The 12,923-nt window shown below is 39.2% G+C and overlaps 1 protein-coding gene across 5 annotated transcripts; it reads left to right on the top strand.

Moving 5' to 3' along the window:
* Positions 1 to 8,792: 8,792 nt before the first annotated feature.
* On the top strand, positions 8,793 to 12,908 carry LOC112202337 (E3 ubiquitin-protein ligase CCNB1IP1 homolog). Of its 5 annotated transcripts, none has more exons than XM_024343323.2 (10): positions 8,793 to 8,955; positions 9,093 to 9,238; positions 10,208 to 10,309; positions 10,437 to 10,509; positions 11,005 to 11,050; positions 11,206 to 11,236; positions 11,401 to 11,656; positions 11,749 to 11,912; positions 12,172 to 12,406; positions 12,480 to 12,908. In XM_024343323.2, exons 3-10 carry the CDS (start codon positions 10,240 to 10,242, stop codon positions 12,484 to 12,486), a joined length of 882 nt encoding a protein of 293 aa, XP_024199091.1. In that variant the 5' UTR covers positions 8,793 to 8,955; positions 9,093 to 9,238; positions 10,208 to 10,239; the 3' UTR covers positions 12,487 to 12,908. The 5 variants fall into 5 exon arrangements, with proteins under 5 accessions (XP_024199091.1, XP_024199089.1, XP_040375649.1 ...); XM_024343321.2 differs by having other exon boundaries at positions 12,142 to 12,406; positions 12,480 to 12,907; XM_040519715.1 differs by having other exon boundaries at positions 9,088 to 9,238; positions 12,142 to 12,406; positions 12,480 to 12,907.
* Positions 12,909 to 12,923: the final 15 nt, after the last annotated feature.

The following is a 12,923-nucleotide window of genomic DNA, read 5'->3' as shown; positions in this document are numbered from 1 at the left end:
TCATCCTCTTTTGTCTGTGTCTCAATTAAACACACAAAACAAATGCTCTGTCACCTTTTATCCTATGTATGTTATCTTTCAGGATCTATGCACTCGGGTGATAATTGGTAAGAGAGATCTGAGGGAGAGACTGTTTCACTTGGATTGCATGTACGGAGGACCGACACAAGCACCATCAAGTCCACAAGGTCTTGTTGCCCTGACATTGAGTTCTGATCGGATGAATGAATTGTGGTTGTGGCATCGCCGTTTGGACCACCCATCCTTTGGTGTCATGAAGAAGTCCATGCCTTCCCTTTTTTTTGGGAATAAGTGATTCTAGTCTACATTGTGAAACCAGTTCTTTAGCCAAGAGTCATAGGTCTAGTTATCCTTCTAGCTTTCAATCTAGTACAATGCCTTTTGAATTAATTCATTCCGATTTATAGGGACCTTCCAAAAATTCAACTCTGTCAGGAATGCATTATTTTGTTTTATTTATTGATGACTTCACCATATTAACTTAGGTTGTTTTGCTTAAGTCAAAAGATGCAGTTTTCTCTGCCTTTACAGCATTCCATAATCTTGTTCGTATCCAATATGATGCTCTTATGGGGGGGGGGGGGAGTTTGTTAATCATTCATTTCGTGATTACTTCCAATCTCATGGAATTGGTCACCAAACCACTTGCCCACAAATACTAGAACAGAATGGGGTCTCTGAGCGGAAGAATCGTCATTTGTTAGACATGGGTCGCGCCCTTCTCCTTAGTGCCAATATGCCTAAATACATTTGGGGAGAGGCAGTAATCGTCTCCCATCTTCCTCTCTTCAAGGTCGTATTCCATTTGAGGTATTGTCTAGTTATGTCTCTATCCCATCTCTTAAGACCCTTCCTGCTCTTGTCTTTGGTTGCGTAGCCTATGTCCATCTCTATAAGAATCAACGTTCTAAGTTAAATGCAAGGGCTCTCAAGTGTGTCTTTGTCGGGTATGGGACTCAGCAGAAAGGATCCAAGTGTTATCATCCTCCCTCAACGATTTTATGTCACCATGGATGTGACATTCAGTGAGAATACATGTTATTTTCCACCTTCTACGACTCATAGTCAGGGGGAGCAAGGTGTTTTTTTTATGAAGGACAGTGCCAAACAAGGCCAACGATCGATCGCTTTATCTCAAACAATCAATTGTTTAGGAAGAGGAAGTGTCCAATGCCCTAGAAACCAACGACACTCCTGCAAAAATAGAAAAGGCAATTGCCGAACAGAGCGTTGCGAGTTCCGAAACAGAAAAGGCAATTGCTAAATCGTCTACTCTTCGCCATGCAACTATCGAACAGAGCATTGTGAATTCCGAAACAGAAAAGACAATTGTCGAATCGTTTACCCTTAAAGAAGAAGCTCCTAATCATTCAATCTCTCCCTCTCCATCAGTGGTCTCCCCTGTTGAATCTTCATCTGAGGTACGTAGTAGTTTACATATGTCTGATAACTCACCTTTGTCTGATAGTGTTACTCCTTTAACTGATTCTACACATGTTCAAACACGAGTCTTACCAGAATGGTCCAGTCGTGGTTAGCCTGCCAAGAAATATGAACCAAGTTTGTGTGCTAAGACCAAATATCATGTACCTAATTATGTGTCTACTCATAGGTTGTCTAAACCATATGTAGCTTTTGTGAATCAATTATCTTCTGTGTCACTTCCTAGTCAAGTGCAGGATGCAATGAGTAGACACAATGGCTGTGGAGATGGATGCACTTGAAAAAAATCAAACGTGGGAGTTAGTATCACTACCTCCTAGAAAGAAAACAGTTGGGTGCTGATGGGTGTATACAGTGAAGCACAATTCAGATGATTCGGTGGACAGATATAAGGCAAGGCTAGTAGCGAAGGGTTATACCCAAAAGTATGGTGTGGACTATGATGAAACTTTTGCACCAGTAGCAAAGATCAATACAATTCGGGTATTTCTGTCTCTAGCAGCTAATCTTGATTGGCCTCTACGACAATTTGATGTTAAAAATGCCTTCTTGCATGGTGATTTAAATGAAGAAGTATACATGGACTTGCCTCCGGGATATGGTACTTCCACTGGAGTCAAGGTGGTGTGTCGTTTAAGGAAGTCCCTATATGACCTCAAACAATCTCCAAGACCTTGGTTTGGTCGATTCACGACATTCATGAGGAGGATTGGGTACATGCAGAGCAATTCAGATCATACCATATTCTTTAAGCATCAGAAGGGTAAAGTTACAGCTTTAATTATTTATGTGGATGACATGGTGGTGATAGGTAATGATCTTGAGGAGATTAAGAAGTTGCAAAGTGCATTGTCAGCAGAATTTGAAATGAAAGACTTGGGGAGTTTGAAATATTTCTTAGGAATTGAAGTTGCTAGAGGAAAAGATTGTATTATGTTGAGCTAGAGAAAGTATGTCCTTGACTTATTAGCAGAGACGGGTATGCTCGATTGCCAACCAGCTGACACACCCATTGAGCAGAACCATCGGTTGGCTGAGTATCCAGATCAAGTACCCACGAATAAGGCAAGATTTCAGAGATTAGTTGGAAGATTAATTTATTTGCCACACACTAGACCAGACTTAGCTTATGCAGTTAGTGTTGTGAGTCAATTCATGAATAATCCTAGTAAGGCTCATATGGAAGTTGTAGTTCGGATCTTGAGGTACTTGAAGTCTGCTCCTAGAAGAGGGTTGGTGTTTTCTAAGCATAGGCATTTGGATGTTTTTGGGTTACAGATGCAGACTGGGCAGGTTGTATAACTGATCGACAGTCTACTTCCGGATACTTTACGTTTTTAGGTGGGAATTTAGTTACTTGGAAGAGTAAGAAGCAGAAGGTGGTGGCCCATTCTAGTGCTGAAGCAGAATATAGAGGAATGGCTCGTGGAGTTTGTGAGATGTTGTGGTTAAGGCAATTGTTGAGGGATTTGGGGTTCAAGCAGAAGAAAGCCATGCCCTTATTATGTGATAACAAAGCTGTAGTTGAAATTCCTCATAATCCTGTCCAACATGATCGCACAAAACATGTGGAGGTTGATAGACGCTTCATCAAAGAGAAACTGGATCAACAAATCATCTCTTTTCCCTTCGTACCTACTGAGGAGCAGTTGGCGGACATTCTTTACAAAGGCAGTTTCTAGCAAGGCATTTTGTGACTCACTTGACAAGTTGGGCATCCGTGATCTGTATGCTCCAACTTGAGGAGGAGTGTTGGCGTGAGTCACTCTCCATAATTGTAGGAATTGTAGTATAATTAGGATTGTATAGTTAAGGAGAATATTATGTAGTTAAGGGGAAAAATATCACTGTGTAATTAGTTTCCTATTAGGAATGTGTATACTTTGTATATGTACTCCATCTTTGGAGAAGATCAATACATCATAAATTCCCAAATTTCCTCTTTGCCTTTGTTTTGTTTGACTAAAAGAACCTTCCAAAGCATTGTTTTCGTCATCTAAGTTCCAAGCTGATTGCTTCACATCCCACATCAGCTTGCGGGGGGATGATAAGATGAAGACATTAGCATATCAAAAGCACAAGATTACAAGCCTGCACAAGAGAACAAGTAACAACACAGTATGGTTGCAGAAGACAATATTGGAGATAACTCGTGCTCTCTCACCCAAGTACAATTGGCAGAGCTTGTTGCTACATTGCAGACTAAGAAGACCAAGAATGACCACATATTGAACTGCACATCTGACATCTCTGTTAACTTTCACATGTGATTTTGATGTCTAATAGCAGCTAGGCTTTCTTAGAATTGTAGTATAAATATGTGTTCTTTTATGTAATCATCATCCACTTCAATCAAGCAAATTCCATTTCTCTTTAAGTTCGAGGAGAAAACTTATTGTATTCGGCTATATATAGTAGCCTGACAGACTTTTCAACACTGTAATGATCGAGGCATAGACATATCTCACAAACCGTTAGAGCATATGCAGCGGTAGGCGATGTGAATACCAAAAGGCAGCATTTTGGTCAACTTGGGCAAAAAAATCCAATGCAACTGGTTGAAATAGTCTAAGGCAAGGTGGTGGGGCCCACCTGCCCAACTAATTCAAGAGACTACTCTTGCCTTCTCAATTGCCCCACATGAAAAAGGGGACCACACCATATTTGTATAAAAAATTACTAAATAATGGTATCAAGTCATCATCTTATCCAAAAAATAATTCAAAATCTTATCAAAATAGATTTTATATTTAAAATTATACTTTGCTTATTATTATTGCCTTTAACTGCTGCATAAAAAACATGAAGGCAAAGACAATTCATGTGAATAGTATCAGCCTTTATACATTTTCAGCCTATAGGCGCACTATTAGTGCATATGCTCATATAGGCTTGACGCTTTAGAGAAGTTGAGCCTAGGCCCATTAAAAGTCTAACATTACAACTCCACTGCTCTGCTTCATCATCTTCTTCACAATGATGATAGCCAAAGTAACAATGCTCATTAGGGGATCCGGCTCCTCTAAAGTGAGAAGCCTGTGAATTTACTTCAATTTCATAAAATCTGGACTCTCTGTTTAATCTAAGGGTAATGAAAATTGACACATCACTCTTTCATCAATTTTTTATTTTTACTCTAAACCACAGTTAACTCTATTGTTAACTATCATTAACTCCAACAAAAAAAAGAAGGGGTTTACTGTCTTTCTTCTATGCGTAGTCCCAACCCCAAATTCACTTCTTGCTGCATTGATGTTTCTCTGTGTTTCCATGAAAACTTGCCCATGATTACAAGAAGGCATACATACAATCAGGTTCTCTTCTCATTAATTCCATGGCTAATGAAAGTTACATGGGGATGATCATATATATCTGGTTTCAATTCTAGAAGGGCTAGAACCCGGGGAGGATAAGAATTTGATACATTTGTTAACTGAAGTAATACAAGAATTCATGTCCAAACGTTGGAGGAGCTCATTGAGAGAATCAACCAAGGCCGGGGAAGGAGAAAAAATCAGTTGGCTAATTGTTGATGAGAGTTGTGGGTGGGCACTAGAAGTGGCAAGAAAAATGAAGATTGCGATGGTGGTTAATTGGCTTTTGGCCTGCAGCAGCTGCAACTTTGGTGTTGAAATTGTGTATCCCAGAGTTGATTCATGAAGGAATCGTTAACTATAAAGGTATGTTATTTCCTATATGACTAATTAATTTTTACCAAACTCGATTCTTAATTTAGGATTGATCAAATTAGTTTACACTATAAAATGAAGAAGGTATCCTTGCATGTTAAAGAAACTTGATGCAGGGTAGAAATATTGACCAGAAATCCCAGACATTTTTTTTTTTTAGTTAACTGCAAGTTAACCGTGGTTTAAACTAAAATAAAAAAATTAATGAAAGAGTGATTTGTCAATTTTCATGACCCTTAGATTAGACAAAGAGTCCAGATTTTATGAAATTGAAGTAAATTCATTGACTTCTCACTTTAGAGAAGCCGGATCCATAATTAGGCGCTTGTGCTCCTCCACGCCCGGCAACCAACACAATTATGATCACTCCAGGCAAGAACCTTTCCACCATTCCCGTCGTGCAAACCGGAACTTCCAGCAGTTCTCCGCCGACTTTAATTAGGTAAAGAAATTCAGTGCTTGAGTTGCTCTGCTTTTGTTTGCTCAAATTTGAAATATGTATGTGTTCCACCAATCAAATGTGCTCATAGCTTTTAGTGCAGAATTGTTATCAGAAGTCTCCTTTTTCAGAATCGGTTGCGCTTATACTAGCTTTATCAGATATTAATTATCATTTTCTAATCAACGTGTGAATTTGATTTGGTCAAAACGGCTTTACTATTTCTCCTCCTCTGCTGTAGTCTCCCTCTATCTTCATATTTCTGTTGTTAATTGTTGAACTTCATATTCATCGCTTTCGAGTTTTTTTTTTTCGTATAATTCATCATCCTTTTACTCAATATTTACTTATTTATATATCCGTAAACTTTTCACTTCATGCATATTTACGTTTTGCCTTTTAATTATGTACTTTACAAAGTTCCCTCATGATTTGGCTGTTTTCTTTATTTCCAGGTTACTGAATCGGCTCCAGTTCTCAGCTGTTAATTATCAGAAGTTGCAGCTTGTGAACTTTCCTGCTTTTTTTGTGCATATGGCCTGGTAGATTTAGTACATGAATCTGTTTTACTGTTAACAGCTTTATTGCCTTTACTACAACTCATGACATATGATACTGCTATTGCATGCCTGCTGCTACTAATCACTTGAGGTTCGATATGGTGGTTTGGTTTCACCTGTTAACTAGATACTTCCTTAGGGACTGTTATTATGAGTGGTGGGCTTCAAACAAGCGTTAATATTTACCTTAACGCGAAACGCCTCAGTTTGACTGGGGAAACAAATTCCATGTATGAAAAAATGATCATCTACCCAATTTTAGCTTTAAAATTGCTCACTTACCTAAACACTGTAAGAGATTGCCCACTTACTCAAACACTCTAAGAGATTATTTCCCTGATACCCAATTAAGTATTTTTTAATTCATTTTTATTTATTTTTGAGATAATTTTGCCCTCTCCTTTTTTGTCACTTAGAGAAATAAGTCATTGGAGACCTTGCTTGACTCCGGTGGCGGACTCCGGTGGCGGACTCCGGTGACTGGTAACCCGACTCCGGCGACCGGTGACCGGATTCCGGCATCTGAATTTATTGCCCCCCTAATAATACCCAGTAACCATATTATTGCCCCCCAGTAATCATATTATTGTCCCACAGTAATCATATTATTGCCCCCCAATACTCATATTATTGTCTCCCAATAATCATATTATTGCTCTCCAGTGAATTGCATAAACTCCCAAAACCAAAATGAATACACTACAGGCACAATTGATCAATTTATATGCATATTATTGTCCCCTAATACTCATATTATTGTCTCCCAATAATCATATTATTGCCCCCCAATAATCATATTATTGCCCCCCAATTGTAGTAGAAATATAGATAACACCTCTAAAAAGACTCATAGAAGAAATTCAGCTAGAATAGATTAGACAAACTAGACCAAAATAAAGGGAAAGCTACCAAAGTAGGACAAAATAGACCTGAACCACTAGAAAATAGTGGGGATTTATCGGAAAAAAAACTAAGCAACAGTCTAGAGTGGCCCTAAAGGAAAGTCAAGGCCTAAGGTCCAACAAGGCTGACCTAGCCCAACCCCCTCTCCACCCTCCTGCAAGTCAGTTACCCGGACACCGACCGCATCCACCGCCGCCACCAATCCAGGAACTCCGTCGCCTGTTGCACCATGTTCACGTCACCACCGCGCGATCGAACCTGGAGTACCCAACCCAAACCCAATCACATTTAGGTTACCAGCGCACCAAGCTGCTCACGCTCCCTCTCCCGTTCCCGTAGACCGCTCCCACCTCAGCCGCCGCCGCCACCACTACAGCCCCTCCCCGGAGTCGCCAGACAACTGTCCAGTCCGCAATACTCGGATCGAAGCTGTAAATGTGGAGGTTGCCATCGTTGTCGAGTGTGAGCCTGCGTGAGCGGTTGAGCCCGAAGTCCAAGACGATGAACGACTTGTCGTTTGCCTGCGTCATCTTGCCGTCGAAGTCGAGGTTCTGGAAGGCTTCGGTTAGGTCCTGGTACTGTTCGGTGAGGTTGAAGACGAGCTGAGTCGAGTTGGTGATGGAGATCAAGGAGTCGAGGTCTTCCCTGGGGAGCTGGTACTTGAACGACACGTCGCTGTCGGAGAGGGCAGAGACCCTGGCGACGAGGGCGGGGAACTTGATGGTGCGTTCGACGGCGAGGATCTTGGTCTCGCCGCCGGTGTAGGTGAGCTGGTTGTCGTGGGGGCGGGGGCATGTGGTTATGGTGGTTTTAGATCTGGATGAGAGAGAGAGAGAGAGAGAGAGAGAGAGTCTAAGGGTAACATTGTCATTCATGTTTAAATTGGGTAAAAGAGATTAAAAAACTTTTAGTGGAGTATGTGGGTCATTTTTAGACTGAAATTGAGTAAGTGGTCACGGCCCCTAGAAATTTCACTACGCTTCAAGCTCACGATGGTACGTTTGCAATTCATGTTGTTTTATGTCTTGTTATCTTTCATATTATGATATTAAAGTTCCTTCTTTATGAATGAGACCATCACCAAGAATTTGTCTAATCATGATTCAACATTTGTTTTGTTAAATGTGTTTTTTTTTTTTTTTAGAATGTTATATTCTCTATATCCTCTTTATCTAGAAAAATGAGAATTGATTTTTGAGAATGCTCACCAAAGTCTGTCTTTTTAATATTTCTTTTGAAATGAAGGGTTGGAACCAAATCTAACTAAGAGGCTAGACATTGATACCTACAAAAATATGTGTTGAAAAATAATGCAAATCGGGCCTCATCCAAACAAATACTTTGTATGTATAATTAGAGAGTAGTGCTACATGATATATTTAGTATTAAGGGTCTTAGGGCGATTTTAGTCAATTATACATTTGTAATAACTCTTAGTGATTGAAATTGTTCGAATGGTTATAATTTCTTTTTTAATAATGAATTTTTGTTACTTTTGGAAAGCGTTTTTCTCAATAATTCTATTTCATGTCCAAAAAAAAAAATCAATTACTTTACATTTCACCAAAGAAAAAAAAATGCACGCGCACACAGACACTTCTCGGATATGGAACGTCGCGTTCTCGGACTTTCAAAATTAACCCGACTCGATTCTATACCAAAACAAAAACCCGACCCGAGATTCACGAGTTTAAAATAGAGAGCGTTGCTTTCTCACACAAACAAAGCTCAGAAATTCTGATTCAAATCAGAAGCTGTTCACCATCTTCCAGAGCAAGAACTTTTCCCGCCAAATTCACCCGCCAAAACGCCTAGGTTTTCTTCGGCTCGCTCTCTCTGCATTTCCTCCTAGTTGCGCCGACCTCATTTCTCCGATCGGAAACGACGACACAAAGAAAAGGTTCGAGTTTTGTTTTCCTCTACAAATCTTCGCTAGGTTTTCGTCCGTCGTTTTTTTGGTTAATCGCTAATTTCTTCATCCTATGATCTATGATTTTTCATTTTTCTTTCTTATTTCTGGAATTTCTGGAAGCTTAGTGTACGAATCGGTGCACAATTCGAGAAGCGGCGAAGTTAGTGAACCGGAAAATCATAATCAGCCGGTCTAGATTTTGATCATCTGCGAGCTTTGGTCACTAGCAACGAATTCGAAGCTTTGGCACCGAGTTTTGGTTGTGATTCAGGTACGATTCCATGTAAAAGTTTAATTCGAAGCTTTCCTGTGCCTGTTTGCTTGCTCGTTACAGACTTAAACGAACTTGAAATTTTGAACGGCTGATTGCTTATTGATGAGAATCACCTCTGAATTGTGCTCTCAAATGAACTTGAAGATATTTTCTTTCTCTGATTTTGTTTTCTGTCGAGATGAACCAAAGGTCTAATTCCAGAACATTATTCATTGCTTTGGTAGAATTGGTTATAATATGTATTTCATAGTTAAAGTATTATCACTATTTCCTTGTCTTGTTTTGTTGAACCCTGTGGATGTAGTGGATTTATCTTTTGTCACACTTTGAGAGCTGTGGAATTGTCAGATAATAGCTGTTTTTAACAGCACCCAATCTACACTAAATCCAAGAATTTGTGGCGAGTTTGATAATGTTGATTATAACCTAAAGTTATGGAACATTTAAATTATTGACCAAAAGCTCCATGGAGATGAATTTGAGGCCTATGAGAAAGATTATAGCATCTTCGATTCAGAAACTGTTCAATATTTGGAAATTTCTTGTAAGATGCTTTTGAGAATCCATTGCTTTTGCAATAGCTATGAATGTCTTAGCATCTCCTTGTCTTCATTGGACATTTTCATTTGCATTCTGGTAATTTCTTAGTATCTCTGAGTCACACTGCACAAGCTTGTTCCTTCTTCAAGATGGACAAGCATCTTGGTATTCTCATAGTATAATTCGCTCTTACTTCATAGGTCACTGTCTTCATTGGACATTTTCATTTGCATTCTGGTAATTTCTTAGTATCTCTGAGTCACACTGCACAAGCTTGTTCCTTCTTCAAGATGGACAAGCATCTTGGTATTCTCATAGTACAATTTGCTCTTATTTGAAACTCATACCATGAGGCATATAAGTATATAACTTAGATGGAAACCCTTGAGATGTGTGTTTTTGATTAATATGTTCTATATGCCCCAGATTTGCCATGTCATTAGAGATTGAAGGTTGAAATGAGATGCAATGCGTGTTGGCGTGAATTGGAAGGCCGGGCCATCTCAACAACCTGTGGCCACCTTCTCTGTATCCTTTGTAGAGGAAATTTCTGCCTCTAAAGTTGTGTGACTTTAATGTTTCTTTCTCCTTTTTCTTTTTGGAAATAGGGTTCACAGGTATTTTGTTATATGAACTTCCTTAACATTGTGAAAAGGCACAGAGGATGCTAACAAGATCCTTAGCAATGATGGAGCATGTCCCATTTGTGATCAAGTGCTCTCTAAGAGGTAAGTTATTCATATGATCTTTGAAACCGTAGCATATTTTTAGGGATATAGATCCTTCTGGTTTTGGGTTTTGTAAATGTACAACTGTGCCAAGCATAGATGAAAGATAACCAACAACCTTACTTGAACAGACATAAGTTATAGGTTGTACTTCTGTGTCCTTGTGTATTACCATGAATAATAAATAAGTATACTATTACCGTCATTTTATTAAGTATAATGATACTGTAACTAGAAGTATGCACTAAATGGACTTGCTGCTCGATGAACGAACTTTGGTCTCTTTCTAGCACTGATGGTACTGCAGTATTTTTCTGCTGCTGCAAGCATTCGATGGGCTAGAACCACAAAACAGAGCTATATAGTTCCAGCCAGACTGCCAGTAGTGATACTTGGGTTTTAGATAGAAGCAATGTACAATCATTTTTCATAGTTGCCTAGAACAGATTTTCTATTTCCACTCTGCCTTTCTCATTTTTGCTTTCCTCTTGGCAGTCATATGAAAGTTGTGGATGTCAATCCAAATGATGAATGGATAAATGTAAGCAAGTGTTTGTTATGAACATACTTTGCTTATCTTCATATCTTATCTTATTGTAATCTAGTGAAATCTGCCCCATTTTAAGGTACTGTTGCTTTCCTATTTCTATTGTTTCTGCTTCTGTACCTTATCTTTCTGCCTTGCTAATGTTGCAGATGGCCATGACTGGAGTGTCTCCAGATATATGTATCCTTTTTTTATTTTTTTTCCTTCTTCTTTGCATATGATGATTGCTGCATCTCTTTTCATTGAAGGGAGTGACCAAACTATATCCATTTTATATTGTCAGCAATTTTTCTCCATGTTTGTGACAACTTTCTCTGTATATCTCCCTTAACAATCAATACTAGTAATGAAGAGTGCACACAGAAGTGTCATGTTCTATATTGGGCAAAAGGAATTGATAATGCAGCGCAAGTTGAGCATGGTAGCAGGTCAATACCGGCAGAAATGTGAAGCAATGCAAGAAAAGTTCATGGAGCAATTGCAAAAGATGCAGTCTCAGTGCCAGAAATATGCCAAGAAGTGCGAAATGTTGGAGCAAGAAAATGAGAGCTTGTCCAAGGATAAGCAGGAGCTCCAGGAAAAATATTCAGAGAAATCCAGGTCTTGTGTCCCTACCCTACTGATTCCATTTCCTGAGGCATATAGTTCCAGTATTGGGGATGAGTATTGTTTTTTGACTATTTATGTTGCAGACAGAAGAGAAAGTTGGATGAAATGTATGATCAATTGAGGAGTGAGTACGAATCAGTTAAACGAAATGCCATCCAACCTGCAACAAATTTCTATTCCAGAAATGAACCTGATCTTTTCTCAAACCAGGCTAACGTTATGGATCGCAGAGAGGCTGTTAGAAAAGGTAATTCTTTTTCTTTCAAAGTTGCATATACTTCAATATTTTCCAATCAAGGATTTTATTCCATGCGATACTAATAATTATATTGCAAAACACTAAAGAAAAATCATGTACAGAAAATAATACTTTTGGAGCCACAAGTTTTGACATTTGATGGTATAACTTGAGTTATATAGCCTTCTTTTTTTTTCAGCTCAAGTACTTCCAAAACCAGTTGACTTATTTCTTGCAGATTGGCGGGTCCTTACTCCTGAAACTCCAGGGCCAAAAGAGGATATATGGCCAGCAAGACAGAATAGTTCAAACTCGGGTGGTCCTTTTGATGTCTCTATCTCACCGGCAAAACAAGCTGCTATGCCAGTCGATGCTGTGAACAGAAGGCCTGGTGCTAACCCAATGTTTGGATCCGGAGCTAGCAACCCCTCAACGACTTTAAGGAACATGTTATTCTCCCCAATAAAGAGGCCTCAGCTCTCCCGTCGTCCTCAGATGTTCACGTAAGTTGCAATCTTAGTTCCGTAAGTTTACATAGCCTACTTATTGCTGAATCTTCATGACCTGATTTTGCAGGTTCTAGGCTTGAAGTTGAGGGTTTGCGGTTCACAGAAAGTCATGCTAGATGGTATATAATAATCCTACAATCATCAGTTCATAAGATTCCAATGCTGCAACAGAAACATTAATCAGCTATCCTGACATCATTTGCTATAGATTTTCTCCAACTTCAGTTGTGTGTTTTGGGCGAAGCAGCTTTAACATGGTTTTGGGCACGGAAATGGTGTCCCTGATGATGATTCATCTCCCCTTTTCTCCACAGAAACCCTTATGTAATTACCTTAACTGGCAGATATTAGTAGTACTGTCAGTACATAGAGGTTGCATTTTATCACTCTCTAGAGACGAATTACATGAAATACAAGAGCCTACTGACATGCCATTCGTGAAAGCAGAACTTTGATATAGCATGTTGATATAAACTTTGGATGTCTTCAAAGAACATTATTGTCCTTTGCT

The sequence above is a fragment of the Rosa chinensis genome, chromosome 5, assembly GCF_002994745.2.
Source record: "Rosa chinensis cultivar Old Blush chromosome 5, RchiOBHm-V2, whole genome shotgun sequence".
Classification (NCBI taxonomy): Eukaryota; Viridiplantae; Streptophyta; class Magnoliopsida; order Rosales; family Rosaceae; genus Rosa; species Rosa chinensis.
The sequence above is the reverse complement of the archived record's forward strand: the minus strand, read 5'-3'. Positions and strand labels throughout refer to the sequence as shown.

Coding starts and splice junctions, on each gene's coding strand:
- LOC112202337 (XM_024343321.2), top strand. CDS start 10,240: ATGAGATGCAATGCGTGTTGGCGTGAATTGGAAGGCCGGGCCATCTCA. Junction 10,310..10,436: donor AACCTGTGGCCACCTTCTCT/GTATCCTTTGTA, acceptor CATTGTGAAAAG/GCACAGAGGATGCTAACAAG. Junction 11,657..11,748: donor AAATATTCAGAGAAATCCAG/GTCTTGTGTCCC, acceptor TTTATGTTGCAG/ACAGAAGAGAAAGTTGGATG.